General features: G+C 47.8%; 1 protein-coding gene across 1 annotated transcript; it reads left to right on the top strand.

The window, feature by feature from the left end:
- Positions 1-8,224: 8,224 nt before the first annotated feature.
- LOC125592680 lies at positions 8,225-9,142 on the top strand. The gene is made up of 2 exons (XM_048768033.1): positions 8,225-8,593; positions 8,684-9,142. The coding sequence occupies exons 1-2, from the start codon at positions 8,225-8,227 to the stop codon at positions 9,140-9,142; spliced, it is 828 nt and encodes a 275-aa protein (XP_048623990.1).
- The last annotated feature ends 9,575 nt before the right edge of the window (positions 9,143-18,717 follow it).

The raw sequence follows: 18,717 nt of genomic DNA, 5'->3' as shown, positions 1-18,717 counted from the left end.
TCCATGCATCAAACAACGAGGCTGAATATGAAGCACTCATTGCAGGATTACGACTAGCCCATGGGCTGAAGATTTGCAACATCCACGCTTACTGCGATTCTCAGTTAGTCGCAAATCAATACATCGGAGAATACGAGGCAAGGGATGAAAGAATGGACGCATATCTAAAACTCGTCCAGGACCTGGCCCAAGACTTCAACCACTTCGCCCTCACCAGAATTCCTCGCTCGGAAAACACCCAGGCAGATGCCTTGGCCGCGTTCGCGTCAAGCTCGGATCCAGGACTAAAACGGGTAATCCCCGTGGAATTCATTGAACATCCGAGCATCGGACCGCCGGTGATCGCCAATCTGATTTGGGGACAAATCGAAGATTCGGAGGAAATCGAAGATCCACCAGAAGGAAAGATGGATCAGCCGGAATACGGTTGGGACAGCCCATGGCTAGAGCCGATCCGAGCCTACATAGTTGACGGAACGCTGCCCGCCGAGAAATGGGCGGCACGCAAAACTAAAACCCAAGCCGCACGATATGTAACAGTAGAGGGAGAAATCTATAAATGGAGATTCTCCGGCCCACTCATGACCTGCGCCGAGGGAGAGAAAGCGAGAAAAGTGATGGAATAGGTCCATTCCAGATCGTGCGGAAACCACTCCGGTGGAAGGTCACTCGCAGTCAAAATAAAACGCCACGGTTATTACTGGCCAACTATGATCAAAGACTGCAAGAAATTCACACGAAAATGCGAAAAATGCCAAAGGCACGCGCCCACCATCCATCAACCTGCGGAGGTCCTCTCGTCCATTTCATCTCCGTATCCCTTTATGCGATGGTCCATGGATATCGTCGGACCTTTACACAATTCAAAACAGAAACGCTTCCTTTTGGTCCTTACGGATTTCTTTTCGAAGTGGGTAGAGGCAGAATCCTACGCAAGTATCAAAGACGTACAAGTCCAGAGCTTCGTATGGAAGAACATTATCACCAGGCACAGGGTCCCTTACGAAATCGTAACAGACAATGGATCTCAGTTCATCTCTACCCGATTTGAAGCGTTCTGCGAGAAGTGGAAGATACGGCTGAACAAGGCAACTCCTAGATATCCACAATGTTACGGTCAGGCAGAGACCATTAACAAAACCGTCCTTGACGGGTTAAAAAGCGCTTAGAAGCCAAAAAGGGACGATGGGCAGATGAGCTCGAAGGAGTTCTTTGGTCACATCGTACAACCCCAAAACGGGCTACGGGAGAAACCCCCTTCGCCCTTGTTTACGGGGCGGAATGCATGATCCCAGGGGAAGTAGAATTTCCCGGAGTGCGGAGAAGATTCCTCCCCGAACGAGAAGATCTCAACAACGCGATGCTGCTGGACGATCTCGATCTCATTAACGAGTGATGAGACCATGCTCTCATAAGAATCCAGAACTACCAGCACGCTGCCGCGAAATACTACAATTCAAACGTTCGCCACCGCAGGTTCAAGGAAGGTGATCTGGTTCTGCGCAAAGTCTTCCAAAACACTGCCGAACGTAACGCAGGAAAAGTGGGAGCAAACTGGGAAGGACCATACAAGGTCATAAAGGTGGTCCGACCAGGATCGTACCAAATCGCGAACATGCAAGACATCAAGATCCAAAGAACCTGAAACGCGATGCATCTTAAAAAATACTACCACTAATCGCAACGTGGGAACTAAGAACTACAAGATGGCTTGATCCCCGAAAAAAGGGTACGTAGGCAGCTCGCCAAGCGAGTTCAGTTATCCCCCCATCTTAAAAAGGGGGGGGGGAGTGGGTACGTATACTCGTATACTCCCATGAATTTCAAAAAACTCGACCTTTTTCGAATTTTTTTACGGAAAAACGCGACCTTACGGTCGCCAATCCCGCTATTCACCAAACGGCTAAAGTGGCAATCTAAGACTCGCTCTAAGCGCCTAAGCAAAATCGATTAGTTATCACACTAAATCCGACAAAACTCCCGAACGCTCGTAAAAGAGGCATCCTTTGGAAAAAGCCCGCGAACAAATGCGGCACAAAAGAATAGGTCAACTTTCGGCTCCGCACGCTTAAAGTTACGATTTTTTTAACATCTACAAAAACGACGTTCTCGTTTCCAAAACAAACTTAGTACACCTCTAACGGTAAAATGCCTTTAAACTGGCATCATTTCTTTGTTGCTGATCACAACAAACGAACCCTAACATCCTAAACAGACATCAGCCGCCCTCGAAAGGATAGGCTCTCTTACATCCGACAAGGATACCATATCGCGCTATACAAGAAATCTGAAATTTTGGTCAGCATCTCCAAACGGCCTTTGGAGGTAGCTCGATTCGTATCAAGACAAGTCGTATAAGCCAATAACAATTCGCGGACTTTATATCGGTACGAATCAGGTTAAAATCGCAAACATGCAAAACGAAAGCCGACTTGTTATCGCATAGCCTCAGCCGATTGTAAACCTAAGTCTAGCCCTAAACCCAACCTTGCTGGATCTTGACATCTCAAAGGCATAATATCAACACCCTGATATGAGATCCCAAAACTTGTCTCTTCACTTAAATCTGTACGTTTTCACGAGCCTTCGCATAAAGCAGAAAACCACGTAAACTCGCGTACTCAATAAACGATGGATACGGTGATCATCCGAGGGGGGGGGGGTGAGACGAAAACTCACACCCTCGCCCTCTAACTTCGAAAAACATAAGTTCTCTCGATTTATAACAACCGAAAAGTTTTATAGATTGAACCAAGCATCTTACAAAAAGCCCTAACATGGGCAGGGATTCGAAGCCACCAACGGCCAGTCCCGGAAAATAAAAATTACGGCCTCATGAACAGGCCAAAACAAAACAAAGAAAATCCCCGAAAGGATCGTTACCCTAGGCACTCCTCTGAGCACCGCCTTCATCCTCAACCTCATCGGAGCTCGGGACCGCATCGCCATCACCTCCCTCAGCCACTTCACTGTCACCTCTCTCGACTGCATCGCCCTCGCCTTCTTCGGCCGCACGGCCTTGCCCTTCGGTCTTTTCCAACCACGGCGTGAGGGTGCATTCAGATTTCAAGAGAGAGAGGATCGAATCGAAGTCACCTTCGGAGGCCATCAGTTCCTCCTTATGAGACAGTAGCCTGGCCTCTTCAGAGTCCAGAGTCAGAACTGCTTTGCCTTTGAGTAGCTGGATCTCACCTAGACCTCCCTCGATGGCCGCCAGGGCCAGATCCTTCTTACGGACTGCCATGAGGGAATCAAACAGAACAGCCATCCTCGTTAGGCAGGCATGAAACTCGTCCCGCGGGAGAACGGTCCCCGCTGGCTCACGAGTCCTCGGTTCCTCTTGACTATGGATTTGGCGCTGAAGACTACGGACTTCGGAAGCCTTGGCTTTTTTCTATTTCTTCATCCTAAAGAAAGCACTCGCCGACTTTCCGAGATCCCGCTCGAGACCGCTGACCTGAACCTCCAGCTGCGAAGTCTCAGCAGCGTGAGCATCCTCAGTAGATTTCAGCGTGGCCTCAATTCGTTTCAACGCCTCCCGCGACTCTGCTAGGCCCTCTGTCAAACGCTCCATCTTCGAACCACAGTCACTAATCATCCCGTCGATCAACGATATGAACTGCGAACGAAATAAGAGTCAGAATAATTGAAGAACAAAGTATCCTACAAGAAAATTTGTTTTTCGAAAACGAACCTTGGCACGATATTGCGGTAAAGGCCCCGAATTCTCTCCTTCCGCATCTCCTTCCGCACCTTCGGAACATTTCCTCTTCTTGGCAGTCTCGGTTGTGGCGCCATTCCTTTTGCGACCTTTGGGCAGCGGAGCAGCACTAGGCGCAAGAAGCCCTAGGACGATCTCTTTCCTGTCCAAAGGCGGAGGCATCAACTCCATTACTTGTCCTTTCTCAGGAATCGGGATCGGGGTACTGGAAGAGCCCGAAGGTTGGGCCAAGACCTCCGGCACTTGCACAGGTGCCGTATCCGTTCCTACGAGGGGCGCAGCATCGTTCAGAGACTTGTTTCCTTCGGCTGAGATCGACAGCGCAGACGAGGAAGGGATAGCCGACATTTCAGCAGTGGTCCGACTAGTTTCCTTTTCGGCACTACGCCTGGATAGCCTCTCTTTGAAAGAAAGGAATCCGGCAACGAAAGTTGGAGTGGCTTCATGAATGGCCGGAATCGGTAGAACCGGGCTGGCCTCACCCATCTCGACGTTGGAGTTCTTCTTTTTGTTTTGGGAGGAAGACATTCTTTCCTGAGAGAATGAAGAGAGAAAAGTTTGAAGGAATAAGATGTGTGAAGAATGGTAATTGATGAGTTGCTACTTATAAGGATATGAGGCTGACGTGGATTTCCGCAGTAAAATAATCTCAAAGGACAATCTACGAGAAAACGTACCCTTAACCGAAAATTCCGATTAAAAACACTTCACTCGCCCGCAAAATCGTCTCCGAGTCTTGCAGGCTGGGGGGCTAACTGTTGGGGTCGAAAACGGTTATCTCGAAATCAACGGCTAAGATTATCATTTTAGCAAATTCTTCACGAAAGACTTCTTGAAAGAAAGATCGGAAGAATACAAATACTTATGGACGAGGGTCTCCGGAAAGATCGGTACGAAAAGAGACAGGTCAAGACCCGAGAACCGGACCGTTCTCACTTGTCCGCCTCGCCCATGGGCGAGGACGACCATCACCGAGGTCACCACGCCCGTGGGCGAGGACGACCAGCACCACGGTCACCTCGCCCATGGGCGAGGACGACCATCACCAAGGTCACCTCGCCCATTGGTGAGGACGACCAGCACCACGGTCACCTCGCCCATGGGCGTGGATGACCATCACCAAGGTCACCTCGCCCATGGGCAAGGACGACCATCACCAAGGTCACCTCGCCCATGGGAGAGGACAATCCAATCGCGGTCAGTCCAACTCGTTTCGACTCTCATGTCCTCCATATAGTTGTGATATCCGACTTTTGGATCATATACCTCTCGTTTCGTCTCGATCGGAGTTACTCTCAAAGTTTTACGACTAAAATCGTAGAAAAGCCCGAAGGCCTAAAAATGGCCCGAAGGCCTAAAAATGGCCCGAGAGGATCTAAACGTGTCTAGAGGCCAATCTACGATTTAGAAGGGACCCGAGCCCAATGGGAGTTATGACGGTTTATCCTAACTCGCGGAAGTAGGATAAACGTTAAGTTTATGAAGATAAATATCAAGATTCGAGGATAACTACAATGATCGACGAAAAAATGGAATATTCTCAAAAGAGATAAACTTGGGCCCAAAGGCAAAGGAGTAAATGGGCCACCGACCTAAAACAACTATATAAGGAGAGCTGGAGCAGAAGAAAAGGGATCTGAGAATTTAGACTTAGAGAACTCCGGCTAGCTTAGGGAACTTAGAACTTTGGTGGTTAGACTAGCAAGGCAAGGCTTAGAAAGTTTTGCCGCCTTTCTGTTCTGCTTTTGTCTAGTTAGCATATCTCTACTCCTCTCGGAGTAGTCCTGTATTCATACTATTTCATTAATAAAACGCCACCGACCGACTATTTATCTTTATCTTGCTATCTATCTTTTTACGCTCTGAAAGTGATTACGCACAGAATTCGGACCTTCAGGGAAAATCGGGTTTTCTTGGTTTTCCTCCATACTTAATCATTATAATCGACAGTGTGAATTCCGGTTCCCACATCCATCTCCTCTGCCTTAGATTCAACTCAGGTTGAGTGAAAATGTACTTCAGGCTCTTATGGTCCGTGAGTGTTGGGGTCAAAACTGGTCACGACGGAATCAATGCCTAAAAGTTCCCGGGAAACCAACTCTTGATCGATCCTTGAAAATTAGACATTCCCGGAAAACAGTTAATCAAGTAAAAGACAGCTTTTCGCGGATGCGAACCGAGGAACATCGAGAAGAGGATCAGTTTGGATGAGGTCTCAATCGTAAGCAAGGACCGACCACCTCGCCCTAGGGTGAGGACCGTCTCAACCTGGGTCACCTTGCCCATGGGCGAGGATGACCCACACCGAGGTCACCTCTCCCATGGGCGAGGACGACCCGCACCGAGGTCACCTCGCCCATGGGCGAGGACGACCCGCGCCGAGGTCACCTCGCCCATGGGCAAGGACTGACCTCCTGTCCCGAAACCGTGCATCCTCGTCTAAGTTCCCATAACACAATCCTCGGGCCCTTGGACGCAATGCCCATGTCTCGTCTCGCTTAGGATTATCAAAGAAAGACTTCGGGAAAAGTTATAAAAACTTGGTCGTCGAAACGGGTTCCTTCCTGCCGTATAAAACGACTATGGTTAGCTTGAACACCAGTTGCCTTAACTATACGGGGAATTGGAATCTTTTCTGAAAAACCAACGGCTGTTTCTTAGGAAAAATCGTAAAAACGTCTATGTCCCAAAACGGCCCAAAAGGGGCCTGAACCGCGGCTAAACGGCCCACTTACAATTTTAGAACAGTATTGAGCCCAAGGCTGATATGAAGGTCTATTTTTTATTCGCAGGAAAAGATAAATGTCAAGTTTCCGAAGATAATCATGAAGGGTGATGAAAAATGGAAAAGCCCATCTCGCGACACATCCGGCCTAGGAAAAGGTGTAAACCGACCTAGAGACAGTATATAAGGAGGGCTTAAGGCGAGGAGCAAAAGGGCTTTCTCAGAGCAAACTTAATACTTAGAGTAATTTAGGCATTTTTCCGTTTTTACTATCGAGCTGCGACTCGACTAGGTTAAAACTTAGGTGGCTAGACTAGCGAACGTACCGACAGCTCTCGTGGCCTAGGATCTTACCTGTTGTTCACGCTCAAACGCGAATTCGGAAATAAGACCTCTTTGTTCTCTTTTCTCTCTTTTACGATTTATTACTTTCGACTCTTTCATATTGATTGTGTTGTGCGTGGCCCAGCAGATAATCGGGACCTTCAGGGAAGGCTAGGTTAGCTTGGCTTTCCTCCGATTAACAAATCTCGACGGTGTGAATTCCGGTTCCCACAGTTTGGCGCTAGAAGGAGGGGGGGTACGAATCTATCTCTCACGCAACCGGGCACGCTCAGTCAGGTATGACGATCGACGCTGACAAAGACAAGTAAACGCACGATGGGACTTCCGTCAATGCCAACGCTGATAGAACTCCGGCTGGAAACGTATCCACGGTCACTACGAACGCCGTAATACTGGACCAGATGAAAGAAATGTTCGCCTCCGCTCAGAAAAAGTCGGACGAACTAGGAAAGCTCGTGGCCTCTCTCGCAAAACAGGTGGAAACCTTAACGGCGAAGGCCAAGAGTAAAAACCCGCGCGGGGCCACAAGAGCCCGCAGCGGCAGAAGACTCGATTTCGAGACTCCGAGCGATCGGGCCACACGGGCAGATAAGGATTCTTCAGGTCAGAACCCTGACGAAACAGTCCCGCCAGGCGCACAAACGACCGCGGAGAACTTTCCACCTCCCGCCGGGAGCAACGAAGGAGGCGATATCGAGCAGATCGATCTGGACATAAGCGACCAGTCCGATCACTCGGACGGAGGTGCCGACGTCCATCCGAGAAGAACGCGAAGCCAGTCCGCTCGGCAGGATGCGTCGTTCGAAAAGCCCATGACAGAGGAAAAAGAAAACCTCTATTGGGTAGAGCCGGAAGAACTGGCCGAGAATCAGGCTCAGATCCACCGCAGCCAACACCGACAGGTACGCAAGGCCGCCAGAAATCCTGATGAGATCCATGATCTCCGCAAGTACATCGCAAAAACTGCGGCATAATTCAAGGTGGTAAAGTCGCAGATTCACCACGCGACAAGCGCTGCACCCGAGATCGACAGACTTCTCGAGGAAGCGCGGAAAACTCCGTTCACTGCCCGGATCATGAAAACTAACATCTCAGATCCCGGGAAGATCAAAATTCCCGTCTACGATGGCACCACCGACCCGATGGCGTATCTGCAGTCTTTCCAGATCGCGATGGGAAGGTGCAAACTCAAGGAACGCGAACGAGACGCTGGCTACTGCCTCCTCTTCGTCGAAAACCTCAAAGGAGCCGCGCTCGAATGGTTTTCTCATCTGAAACGAAACTCCATCGGAAGTTTCCGTCAGCTCGCCTCGGAGTTTCTCAAACAGTATTCCATGTTTATGGACAGGGAAACCTCAGACGTCGACCTTTGGATTCTATCTCAAAGAGAAGACGAAACACTCTGCAAATTCATGAACAGGTTCAAGCTGGTAATGGCAAGAGTCACTGGAATCAGCGACAAAGTGGCAGTCGATGCCTTGTGGAAAACTCTCTGGTACATGTCGAAACTCCGGCAATGGATATCCCTTGAACAACCGAGAACAATACAGGACGCTCTTCACAAGGCAACGGACTTCATCATGATGGAAGAAGAGATGAAAGTCCTTTCCAAGAAGTACAACCCGCAGAAGACGTCCGCGAGAAGGAAAAACCCTCGCAACGACAGGTATGTCCACCACGAGCATAATTACGCTATCAACTCCTACTGCGAGTTCCACCAGACCAGAGGTCATTCCACTATGAACTGCAAGGTTCTCGGCGCAAGGCTTGGTGCGAAGCTCCTCGCCGGCGAAATTTCGAAGGTCACATGCATAAAAGACCTCCTCCTGGATTCCGATCGCCCTCCCAAAACTGATAAAGAGTCCCCCAAAAACGACACCCGCGAAAATTAGTCGGGCGAGAAACGCGGCAGGAGGCAGGATGACCGAGGGAACAACAGCAACCGTCGAAGGGTGAGCATGATCATCGGGGGATCGCAATTCTATCGCGATTCGATCTCGTCGATCAAAGATTATGGATGGAAGGCTGAGACGAGTTCAAGCTTGCTGGCTCGGTCCCCAACTGACGACGCCCCTAACGATACGATCGTCTTCGAAGAGCGGGAAACCATCAGAATCGACATACCTCACTGCGACCCATTGGTTATCGATCTGGTAATCCGAGACCTGGAAGTGGGAAGGATCCTTATCGATACGGGAAGCACAGTCAACGTCATCTTCCGCGATACCCTCCGGAGGATGAACATTGAACTCGGAGAAGTCGTCCCAGAACCAAAACCTCTTACCGGTTTCTCAGGTGCAACGTCAATGACCCTCGGATCAATCAAACTCCCAGTGATGGTAAAGAGGTGAAAAAAATCGTCGACTTCGCGGTAGTCGATAACCCGGCCATCTAAAATGTCATCATGGGAACTCCTTGGATCAATGCCATGAAAGCGGTACCGTCGACTTATCACCTTGGCATCAAGTTCCCAACACCAAACGGAACAGCGGTAACCTGGGGATGCCAGAAACAGTCTAGGCTCTGCTTCTTGTCCGAGCATAAACTACGACAAACTTGGAACACCGTCGCGGTCAACCCGAAGCGGGCTAAGAAAGCTCAAAACGCTCCCGAGAGCTCCATAAAAAGTGATCCAGAATCACCCGACCAGGCAACGACTCCAGACAGCGACATAGTCCCCGAGTCCATCGCCTTGCCAACGGACAGCCCGACTCATGAAACGGTCGTAGATCCAGCTGAAGCCCCAACGGCTGAAGTAACCAAAACAATCCCATCCAGCGAGTAGGAACACCCGCAGCAACAAGTAGAACTACGATATTAAAAGACATATCTTCGAGAAAGCGAGACGTTGCAAATATTTCTCGAAAGATATTATCCAAATACACAGTCCATCCGTGACTCTAAAATACAAAATTCCCGTCGATTGGCCCAGACGGACAAGTCCTAAACGTTCTATAAAAAAGAACTCGTAATCAAACCTTTCATAAAAACTAAAGGTTCTCTTACATCCGACAAGGATACCATAGCGCGCTATACATGAAAATCTGAAATTTTAGTCAGCACACCAGACGTTCTCTGTAGAGTGCTCGATTCTTCCCACACAAGTCATATAAGCCGGCGCCCAGTCGCATACTTTCATCGGAAAGAATCAGGTAGAAATCGCCAACGGGCAAAAGAAAGCCGATTAGTCGTCGCATAGCCTTAGAGCCGAAAGTAAACCAAGGCCTTGCCCTAAACCCAGTCCTACTGGTCCATTAACATCTAAAGGCATGACATCGAAACTGAAACGAGATCTTAAAACATGTCTCATCGTCCACATCTAAAATGCTCACGAAACTTCGTAAAACTCCTAAACGTTTTCTAATACCCTCGACAGAGCAAACGAACGGAACGACAAATTAAGAGTTAAGATACGAAGTTACTACTCGTGTCTTTACCTCGACACTTGGAAAAAGTATAAACTAAAACCCATAGAATGCTAAAAGAACATTCGTTATATATAAAAAGGCCGCAGAGCGGCTGGGATTCGAAGCCGCCAACGGCCAGTCCCGCATACATAGTCAAATGACCTTGCAAGGCCATAGCACACTCAAATAACGAACGGCCACACTCGGCCTAAAACACTACACGAAATCTTGAGATAAAAGCAAAGGGAAAACAATCCCGACGACCTTCAGAGATCAAGATCAAGATACCCGGAAATCGAGGCTCCAAATGAGTCCGCGGGCTGATCTACTTCTCCTCCCTCATCCGCAGCATCGGCTCCCGCTTCCGTCTTGTCCTCCGAAACCTCGATTGGAGGAACCATCGACTCGGCCTGGGCGCACCCATCCATGAGGTCCGACATCTCAGCAACCTCGGAGAGAAAAGAGAAATCAGCGTTCTGCGACTTTCAAAGGGTACCAACCGAACCGCGGCATTCGCGGAAGTCACCCACGTTGTAGAAACCCGTTAAAAAAAAAAAAAAACGAGAATGGTCGAGTGTCTTTGTGGTGGTCGAATCGTGGGCGGTAAAGATCGATCGGGAAATTTCGAAGAACGAGGTGGTCGAAGAAGTGATCGTGGGTGAACTATGAGTCGAATAAGTTGCTCGACCATAGTTAGAAGATGTCTTAGATTGATCAGACGGACGTTTTGCAAGCATAACAATTTTGGAAGCACGACGGTTTAGAAGCTCGACGTTTTCAAGACCGACGTTTCTTCATCACGAAGTTTTCTCGGAAAATCTTCATATCAGTAAAATATTATTCTGGAGACATCATAAGTTGGAAGCAGGATGGGAATTAAGCACGGCGGGAAGCAAGCACGACGGGATCGAAGCACGACGGGAAAACCCGAAATTGGGCGAAAACCCTAATTTCGGTATTATGGAATTCTTCGAGGAAGCGGGAGGCTCGGGAAATATTTTTACAGGATATCAGAATTCATCTGGAGTCTATTAAAAATATTTAGAGCATCAGAACGGGAGCGGAAAAATATTCGGGATTGATCACGGGTCAGAAATTTGTCGGAAGGGTAAAAAATCGCGTAAACCGACCGAGAAGCTCGAGGTGGCTCGTTGCATGAGTTCAAAACGTGGTGTCAAGCATCTAACAAGCTGAGTGTTTCCAGAAGCTCGAGGTGTCGCCGTACATGGAAGCTGTACATGCAGCCTGACATGTAGAAGCACGAGGTGGATCGACCAAGCACGAGGTGTCTCCGCGCATGCAACCGAAGCATGCTGATCGACATGTGTGTACTGGTGTGGCTTCTTGCATGCACTCCAGGCATGCATCCTGACATGTGGGAGGAGTGGTGGCGTCCTGCATGTGTCCTGTACATGCAGCCTGACATGTGGAGCACGAGGTGCCGCCTCGCATGCGTCCGGAGCCATGCGAAGCGACACACGGGCTGCCACCAACCTGAAGCTGATTGGCTGGTGTCTCCTACAAATACCCCACGACCCCAGCTCATTTATTCACATCCAGACCTGTCCAAACCAAGTTAAAAACGTGAGAGAGAAGTAGAAAAAGAAAGCAAGTGATTCCGAGCTATTTCGAGAGTTTTAGAGAGTTTTCGAGGTCAGTTCTCTACTGATTTCGAGTCAGCGCTTAGGGACGGTTGTGTCCAACTGAATTCGTCCAGGCCACTCAGTTCCTGTGACGATCAAGTGGGGATGCTGTCCGGAATTAGTTCAGTTCTACGGGTTCAGATCAGTCGAAGTTCTGCTCGATACTCCGCCGGGAAGTCCGAAGAACTGCCCAGAAGCTAAAGGAGGTTCTATCTGAGTCCAGATCAGCCTGTCGAGGCCTGTCAGTTTCTTCATGGTGAAGCCGAGGTTCTGTCCAAGTCGAGATCATATCAGTCCAGTCCAGTCAAGTCGTCCCTTGGGTTTTGGCCAAGTCCTCTCCGATCAACCAGCTGCTTCTCGCCTAGAACACTGTGAGTTGGCTTGTTTGAATTCCACTTGGAATTTAGGGTAGTTTTGTGAGTTGGCTTGTTTGAGTTCCACTTGGAACTTAGGGAAGATCGAGTATTCATATAGAGTAGAATGCTCACATTCTTGCATGGTAGAGTCCTTGGGGTTATTTATTAAACCGGACTCAGTTTAGCACGGGCTAGCTGAGATGAAATGGAATTAAGACTGAGATAATAACCTGACTAGGACTAGGATGCATCATGGTTTATATTCTTGCGTGTTGATATGGTTGAGTGCAGATTCCCGTTATCTTTAAAGATAGTGTCGTAGCATGAGGCCGAACTATCTGGGTAACGGTTTGATTGAGTAGATTGATTGAGTAGATTTAATTAAATGCTTGCTCGTTTAATTAATCTTGTTGATTGAGGTTAGTCATCTCTTGGTAAGGGAGTGACTAACTGGTTGAGTTGTTTAGTGATAATGTTGTTGTTTAGGGATCTTGGCCATATAGGCCGATCTACTGGTTGTGATGTTGATACTACGGGTCCTATGCCATATAGGCTGGACTACGAGTATTGGTTGATATTTTCGTAGACTCCTATATATTGTTTAGTTTTGGGGTGGAGTCTTGTCCCTTAGGTATTTCCTAGGGATAATTGTGTCGAGTGTGTGTTATGCCGACAGCAGGTGCGAAACCCGCCCATGCTAGGTATGTTTTGGGGTGGACTAGTGTTTCCTCGGCCTCGTATTCAGCGGGTTCAAGGAAACCCCTTATTCGCTGGATTGGGAAGACTCAGATAGACGGGGTCATGGCCTATGGCTGAGTGATTACACGACGGTGTAATGTGGCAGTGACCCAAAGGACTGTGGGCTGTCGCGCGGTGACCCGAAGGACTGTGGGCCGCGGTCGGTTGAAAGTTCCTTCTTCTGGCCTTTGTGGTAGGGAGATAGGATATTGCCGATAGAGAGGAGGAACACGAAGTCACCAGGGCCCAGGTTAGAGTGTTGTGTTAGTGTGTCGTAGAGGGTTATGGAACCCTCGAGTTAATGTAGCACCAATATACGGTGTTACGAGTAAGATCAAGTCATTGGTAGTTACTATCTTGTTATTATTGTGATTGTGTTTGGTTGTTTGCTTGCAGGTTCTGACATTAAGTCCTAAGTCTGCTTAGGTACCAGATTAGGCTTGGTGTGTATATTGTTAGTGTAGGCCTGACGTTGGCCTGTATGTGTTTGAGGGATTGCTTGTGAAGGGTGGTGGATATTAAAGCTATGCGGTATCATTGGTTGGCCGATCATGTTCTTGTTTGATTGTTGGTCGACCGGCTCATGATACTTGTATAGTCTAAGTGTCTAACACTACATGAGTACTGAACTCAAGCGTATATATGGTAAACTAGGGATTGGTTGTTGACTTGTTTAAATGCAGGTTCCCGTTACTTGAAGTTAGATTATGGCAGGAGGCCAAGTCTAACTTAGTAACGGTTTGCTTAGCCTTAGCTTATATTGCATGCTAGGGCTAGATTGATTGTTATTTTGGGTTGTCTGGGTTAGAGTCTAGGTTGCGGGTAGAGGCCGCCAGCTCACTGAGTAATACTAGATTACTCATCCAACTCCGTTGTCCTTTTTGCAGGTCGCTTTAGGTAAGGATGATTGGATAGCATGGTGCTGGACGTTAGGACCGCCGGTGTAGATTTTCATGCCTTTTGTAAACGGTATTGTGAATTGTGTTATGTTGACTCGATTTGGCATTAGGCCGGGCCCAGTCTTGAATTATTCAATGTATGAATATTTCTTAAATCAATAAAAGTAATTGTTTTATATGCGCTTCATGAGTACTCTGATATTTGACTAGTCCGGTCTAACACAACGTTAGGTCGTGGTACGGGTTGAAAAGCCTTAGGCCTCGATCTAACGGAAAATGCTAACTCTAGGTACAGGTTGCAAAGCCTTGTGCCTTGACGCAGCGGGACGTGTTAGTGGATGAACTGGTCGAGGTCGTGGAGTAAATTTTGTGACTCTGGCCGGATCGTCCCTAACCCGTCACGTAGCGCTTCCGGACCATGGTGCTGGGTTGGACGGTCAGTCATGTTCTTGTTTGATTGTTGGCTGGCCGGTTGGCCTTTCATCTCCAACCCTTGGTGTGGGTCGTCAGTCGGTCATGTTCTTGTTTGATTGTTGGCCGGTGGGTTGACCTATGCCTAGGACGGTTCGGGGGTGTTACAGAGGTGGTATCAGAGCATGGTTTCGTCCATGCTTCCGGAACTCAGGATTTAATCGGTTTTAAATATTTATCGAGTCAAAATGAGTCACAAAAGGCATTAAGGAAACCAGTCACGTCCAGCAATAAGATTTATTGTTTAAGGAATTATGATTGAGATAGTGGAATCTAGAATTGCTAGGTTGCTGGTTAGCACTGTTAGGTTGCTGGTTAGCATTGCTAGGTTGTTTGATTAGCATTGCTAGGTTGTTGTTTGTAGACTGTTGGAATTAGTTGTCTACTAACTTGTGTGTGAGGTGTTCTTTTGAGTTGCAGCGAGTAAGTGTGTTCGTTGATCGGAACTTTAAGGGATGAAAACCTTAAAGTAGAGGGAGTTCGAGGCCAAACCCAAACCCGAAGCGAAAGAGGAGAGACAGATTCAGAGAACTGGGCTGTGGTATGGACTGGACAGATGGGAGGAAACAAGACTTCGTTGGGAAAGGACTTCATCAGTATTTGGGAAAAGGAAGATCGAGAAGGATTTGAGGAATCTGGACAAGTTCGTATCATGGGGAACCAGAGTGTTATGACAGAGCAACAGTAAGAGATGATCCAGCGATCATTCAACTGAAGACGATTGTGGAGGCCTTGAGGAGAACACTTAAGTAACCGTGGTGGACAGAGTAAAGAGGTTATGGAGACGAGTGGAGAATGTCGCGAAGATGAGCAATTGTGCAACTAAGAATTCGAGGACGAATTCTATTAAGAGGGGGAGAATGTAGAAACCCGTCAAAAAAAAAAAAAAAAAAAAAGAGAATGGTCGAGTGTCTTTGTGGTGGTCGAATCGTGGGCGGTAAAGATCGATCGGGAAATTTCGAAGAGCGAGGTGGTCGAAGAAGTGATCGTGTGTGAACTATGAGTCGAATAAGTTGCTCGACCATAGTTAGAAGATGTCTTAGATTGATCAGACGGACGTTTTGGAAGCATAACAATTTTGGAAGTACGACGGTTTAGAAGCTCGACGTTTTGAAGACCGACGTTTCTTCATCACGAAGTTTTCTCTGAAAATCTTCATATCAGTAAAATATTATTCTGGAGACATCATAAGTTGGAAGCAGGATGGGAATTAAGCACGACGGGAAGCAAGCACGACGGGATCGAAGCACGACGGGAAAACCCAAAATTGGGCGAAAACCCTAATTTCGGTATTATGGAATTCTTCGAGGAAGCCGGAGGCTCGGGAAATATTTTTACAGGATATCAGAATTCATCTGGAGTCTATTAAAAATATTTAGAGCATCAGAACGGGAGCGGAAAAATATTCGGGATTGATCACGGGTCAGAAATTTGCCGGAAGGGTAAAAAATCGCATAAACCGACCGAGAAGCTCGAGGTGGCTCGTTGCATGAGTTCAGAACGTGGTGTCAAGCATCTAACAAGCTGAGTGTCTCCAGAATCTCGAGGTGTCGCCGTACATGGAAGCTGTACATGCAGCCTGACATGTAGAAGCACGAGGTGGATCGACCAAGCACGAGGTGTCTCCGCGCATGCAACCGAAGCATGCTGATCGACATGTGTGTACTGGTGTGGCTTCTTGCATGCACTCCAGGCATGCATCCTGACATGTGGGAGGAGTGGTGGCGTCCTGCATGTGTCCTGGACATGCAGCCTGACATGTGGAGCACGAGGTGCCGCCGCGCATGCGTCCGGAGCCATGCGAAGCGACACACGGGCTGCCACCAACCTGAAGCTGATTGGCTGGTGTCTCCTATAAATACCCCACGACCCCAGCTCATTTATTCACATCCAGACCTGTCCAAACCAAGTTAAAAACGTGAGAGAGAAGTAGAAAAAGAAAGCAAGTGATTCCGAGCTATTTCGAGAGTTTTAGAGAGTTTTCGAGGTCAGTTCTCTACTGATTTCGAGTCAGCGCCTATGGACGGTTCTGTCCAACTGAATTCGTCCAGGACACTCAGTTCCTTTGACGATCAAGTGGAGATGCTGTCCGGAGTTAGTTCAGTTCTACGGGTTCAGATCAGTCGAAGTTCTGCTCGATACTCCGCCGGGAAGTCCGAAGAACTGCCCAGAAGCTAAAGGAGGTTCTGTCCGAGTCCAGATCAGCCTGTCGAGGCCTGTCAGTTTCTTCATGGTGAAGCCGAGGTTCTGTCCAAGTCGAGATCATATCAGTCCAGTCCAGTCAAGTCGTCCCTTGGGTTTTGGCCAAGTCCTCTCCGATCAACCAGCTGCTTCTCGCCTAGAACACTGTGAGTTGGCTTGTTTGAATTCCACTTGGAATTTAGGGTAGTTTTGTGAGCTGGCTTGTTTGAGTTCCACTTGGAACTTAGGGAAGATCGAGTATTCATATAGAGTAGAATGCTCACATTCTTGCATGGTAGAGTCCTTGGGGTTATTTATTAAACCGGACTCAGTTTAGCACGGGCTAGCTGAGATGAAATGGAATTAAGACTGAGATAATAACCTGACTAGGACTAGGATGCATCATGGTTTATATTCTTGCGTGTTGATATGGTTGAGTGCAGATTCCCGTTATCTTTAAAGATAGTGTCGTAGCATGAGGCCGAACTATCTGGGTAACGGTTTGATTGAGTAGATTGATTGGTAGATTTAATTAAATGCTTACTCGTTTAATTAATCTTGTTGATTGAGGTTAGTCATCTCTTGGTAAGGGAGTAACTAACTGGTTGAGTTGTTTAGTGATAATGTTGTTGTTTAGGGATCTTGGCCATGTAGGCCGATCTCCTGGTTGTGATGTTGATACTACAGGTCCTATGCCATATAGGCTGGACTACGAGTATTGGTTGATATTTTTGTAGACTCCTATATATTGTGTGTTATGCCGACAGCAGGTGCGAAACCCGCCCATGCTAGGTATGTTTTGGGGTGGACTAGTGTTTCCTCGGCCTCGTATTCAGCGGGTTCAAGGAAACCCCTTATTCGCTGGATCGGGAAGACTCAGATAGACTGGGTCATGGCCTATGGCTGAGTGATTACACGACGGTGTAATGTGGCAGTGACCCGAAGGACTGTGGGCTGTCGCGCGGTGACCCGAAGGACTGTGGGCCGCGGTCGGTTGAAAGTTCCTTCTTCTGGCCTTTGTGGTAGGGAGATAGGATATTGCCGATAGAGAGGAGGAACACGAAGTCACCAGGGCCCAGGTTAGAGTGTTGTGTTAGTGTGTCGTAGAGGGTTATGGAACCCTCGAGTTAATGTAGCACCGATATACGGTGTTACGAGTAAGATCGAGTCATTGGTAGTTACTATCTTGTTATTATTGTGATTGTATTTGGTTGTTTGCTTGCAGGTTCTTACATTAAGTCCTAAGTCTGGTTAGGTACTGGATTAGGCTTGGTGTGTATTTTGTGAGTGTAGGCCTGACGTTGGCCTGTATGTGTTTGAGGGATTGCTTGTGAAGGGTGGTGGATATTAAAGCTATGCGGTATCATTGGTTGGCCGATCATGTTCTTGTTTGATTGTTGGTCGACCGGCTCATGATACTTGTATAGTCTAAGTGTCTAACACTACATGAGTACTGAACTCAAGCGTATATATGGTAAACATGGGATTGGTTGTTGACTTGTTTAAATGCAGGTTCCCGTTACTTGAAGTTAGATTATGGTAGGAGGCCAAGTCTAACTTAGTAACGGTTTGCTTAGCCTTAGCTTATATTGCATGCTAGGGCTAGATTGATTGTTATTTTGGGTTGTCTGGGTTAAAGTCTAGGTTGCGGGTAGAGGCCGCCAGCTCACTGAGTAATACTAGATTACTCATCCAACTCCGTTGTCCTTTTTGCAGGTCGCTTTAGGTAAGGATGATTGGATAGCATGGTGCTGGACGTTAGGACCGCCGGTGTAGATTTTCATGCCTTTTGTAAACGGTATTGTGAATTGTGTTATGTTGACTCGATTTGGCATTAGGCCGGGCCCAGTCTTGAATTATTCAATGTATGAATATTTTTTAAATCAATAAAAGTAATTGTTTTATATGCGCTTCATGAGTACTTTGATATTTGACTAGTCCGGTCTAACACAACGTTAGGTCGTGGTACGGGTTGAAAAGCCTTAGGCCTCGATCTAACGGAAAACGCTAACTCTAGGTACAGGTTGCAAAGCCTTGTGCCTTGACGCAGCGGGACGTGTTAGTGGATGAACTGGTCGAGGTCGTGGAGTAAATTTTGTGACTCTGGCCGGATCATCCCTAACCCGTCACGTACGCTTCCGGACCATGGTGTTGGGTTGGACGGTCAGTCATGTTCTTGTTTGATTGTTGGCTGGCCGGTTGGCCTTTCATCTCCAACCCTTGGTGTGGGT

The sequence above is a fragment of the Brassica napus genome, chromosome C9 (assembly GCF_020379485.1).
Source record: "Brassica napus cultivar Da-Ae chromosome C9, Da-Ae, whole genome shotgun sequence".
Classification (NCBI taxonomy): domain Eukaryota; kingdom Viridiplantae; phylum Streptophyta; class Magnoliopsida; order Brassicales; family Brassicaceae; genus Brassica; species Brassica napus.
This window is presented reverse-complemented; position numbering and strand designations above follow the sequence as displayed.

Bases quoted from the DNA above. Each gene is read 5' to 3' on its own strand.
- LOC125592680 (XM_048768033.1), top strand. From the start codon at position 8,225: ATGGCAAGAGTCACTGGAATCAGCGACAAAGTGGCAGTCGATGCCTTG. The intron at 8,594-8,683 runs GTCACATGCATA...CGCGAAAATTAG, and splicing joins TCGCCGGCGAAATTTCGAAG to TCGGGCGAGAAACGCGGCAG.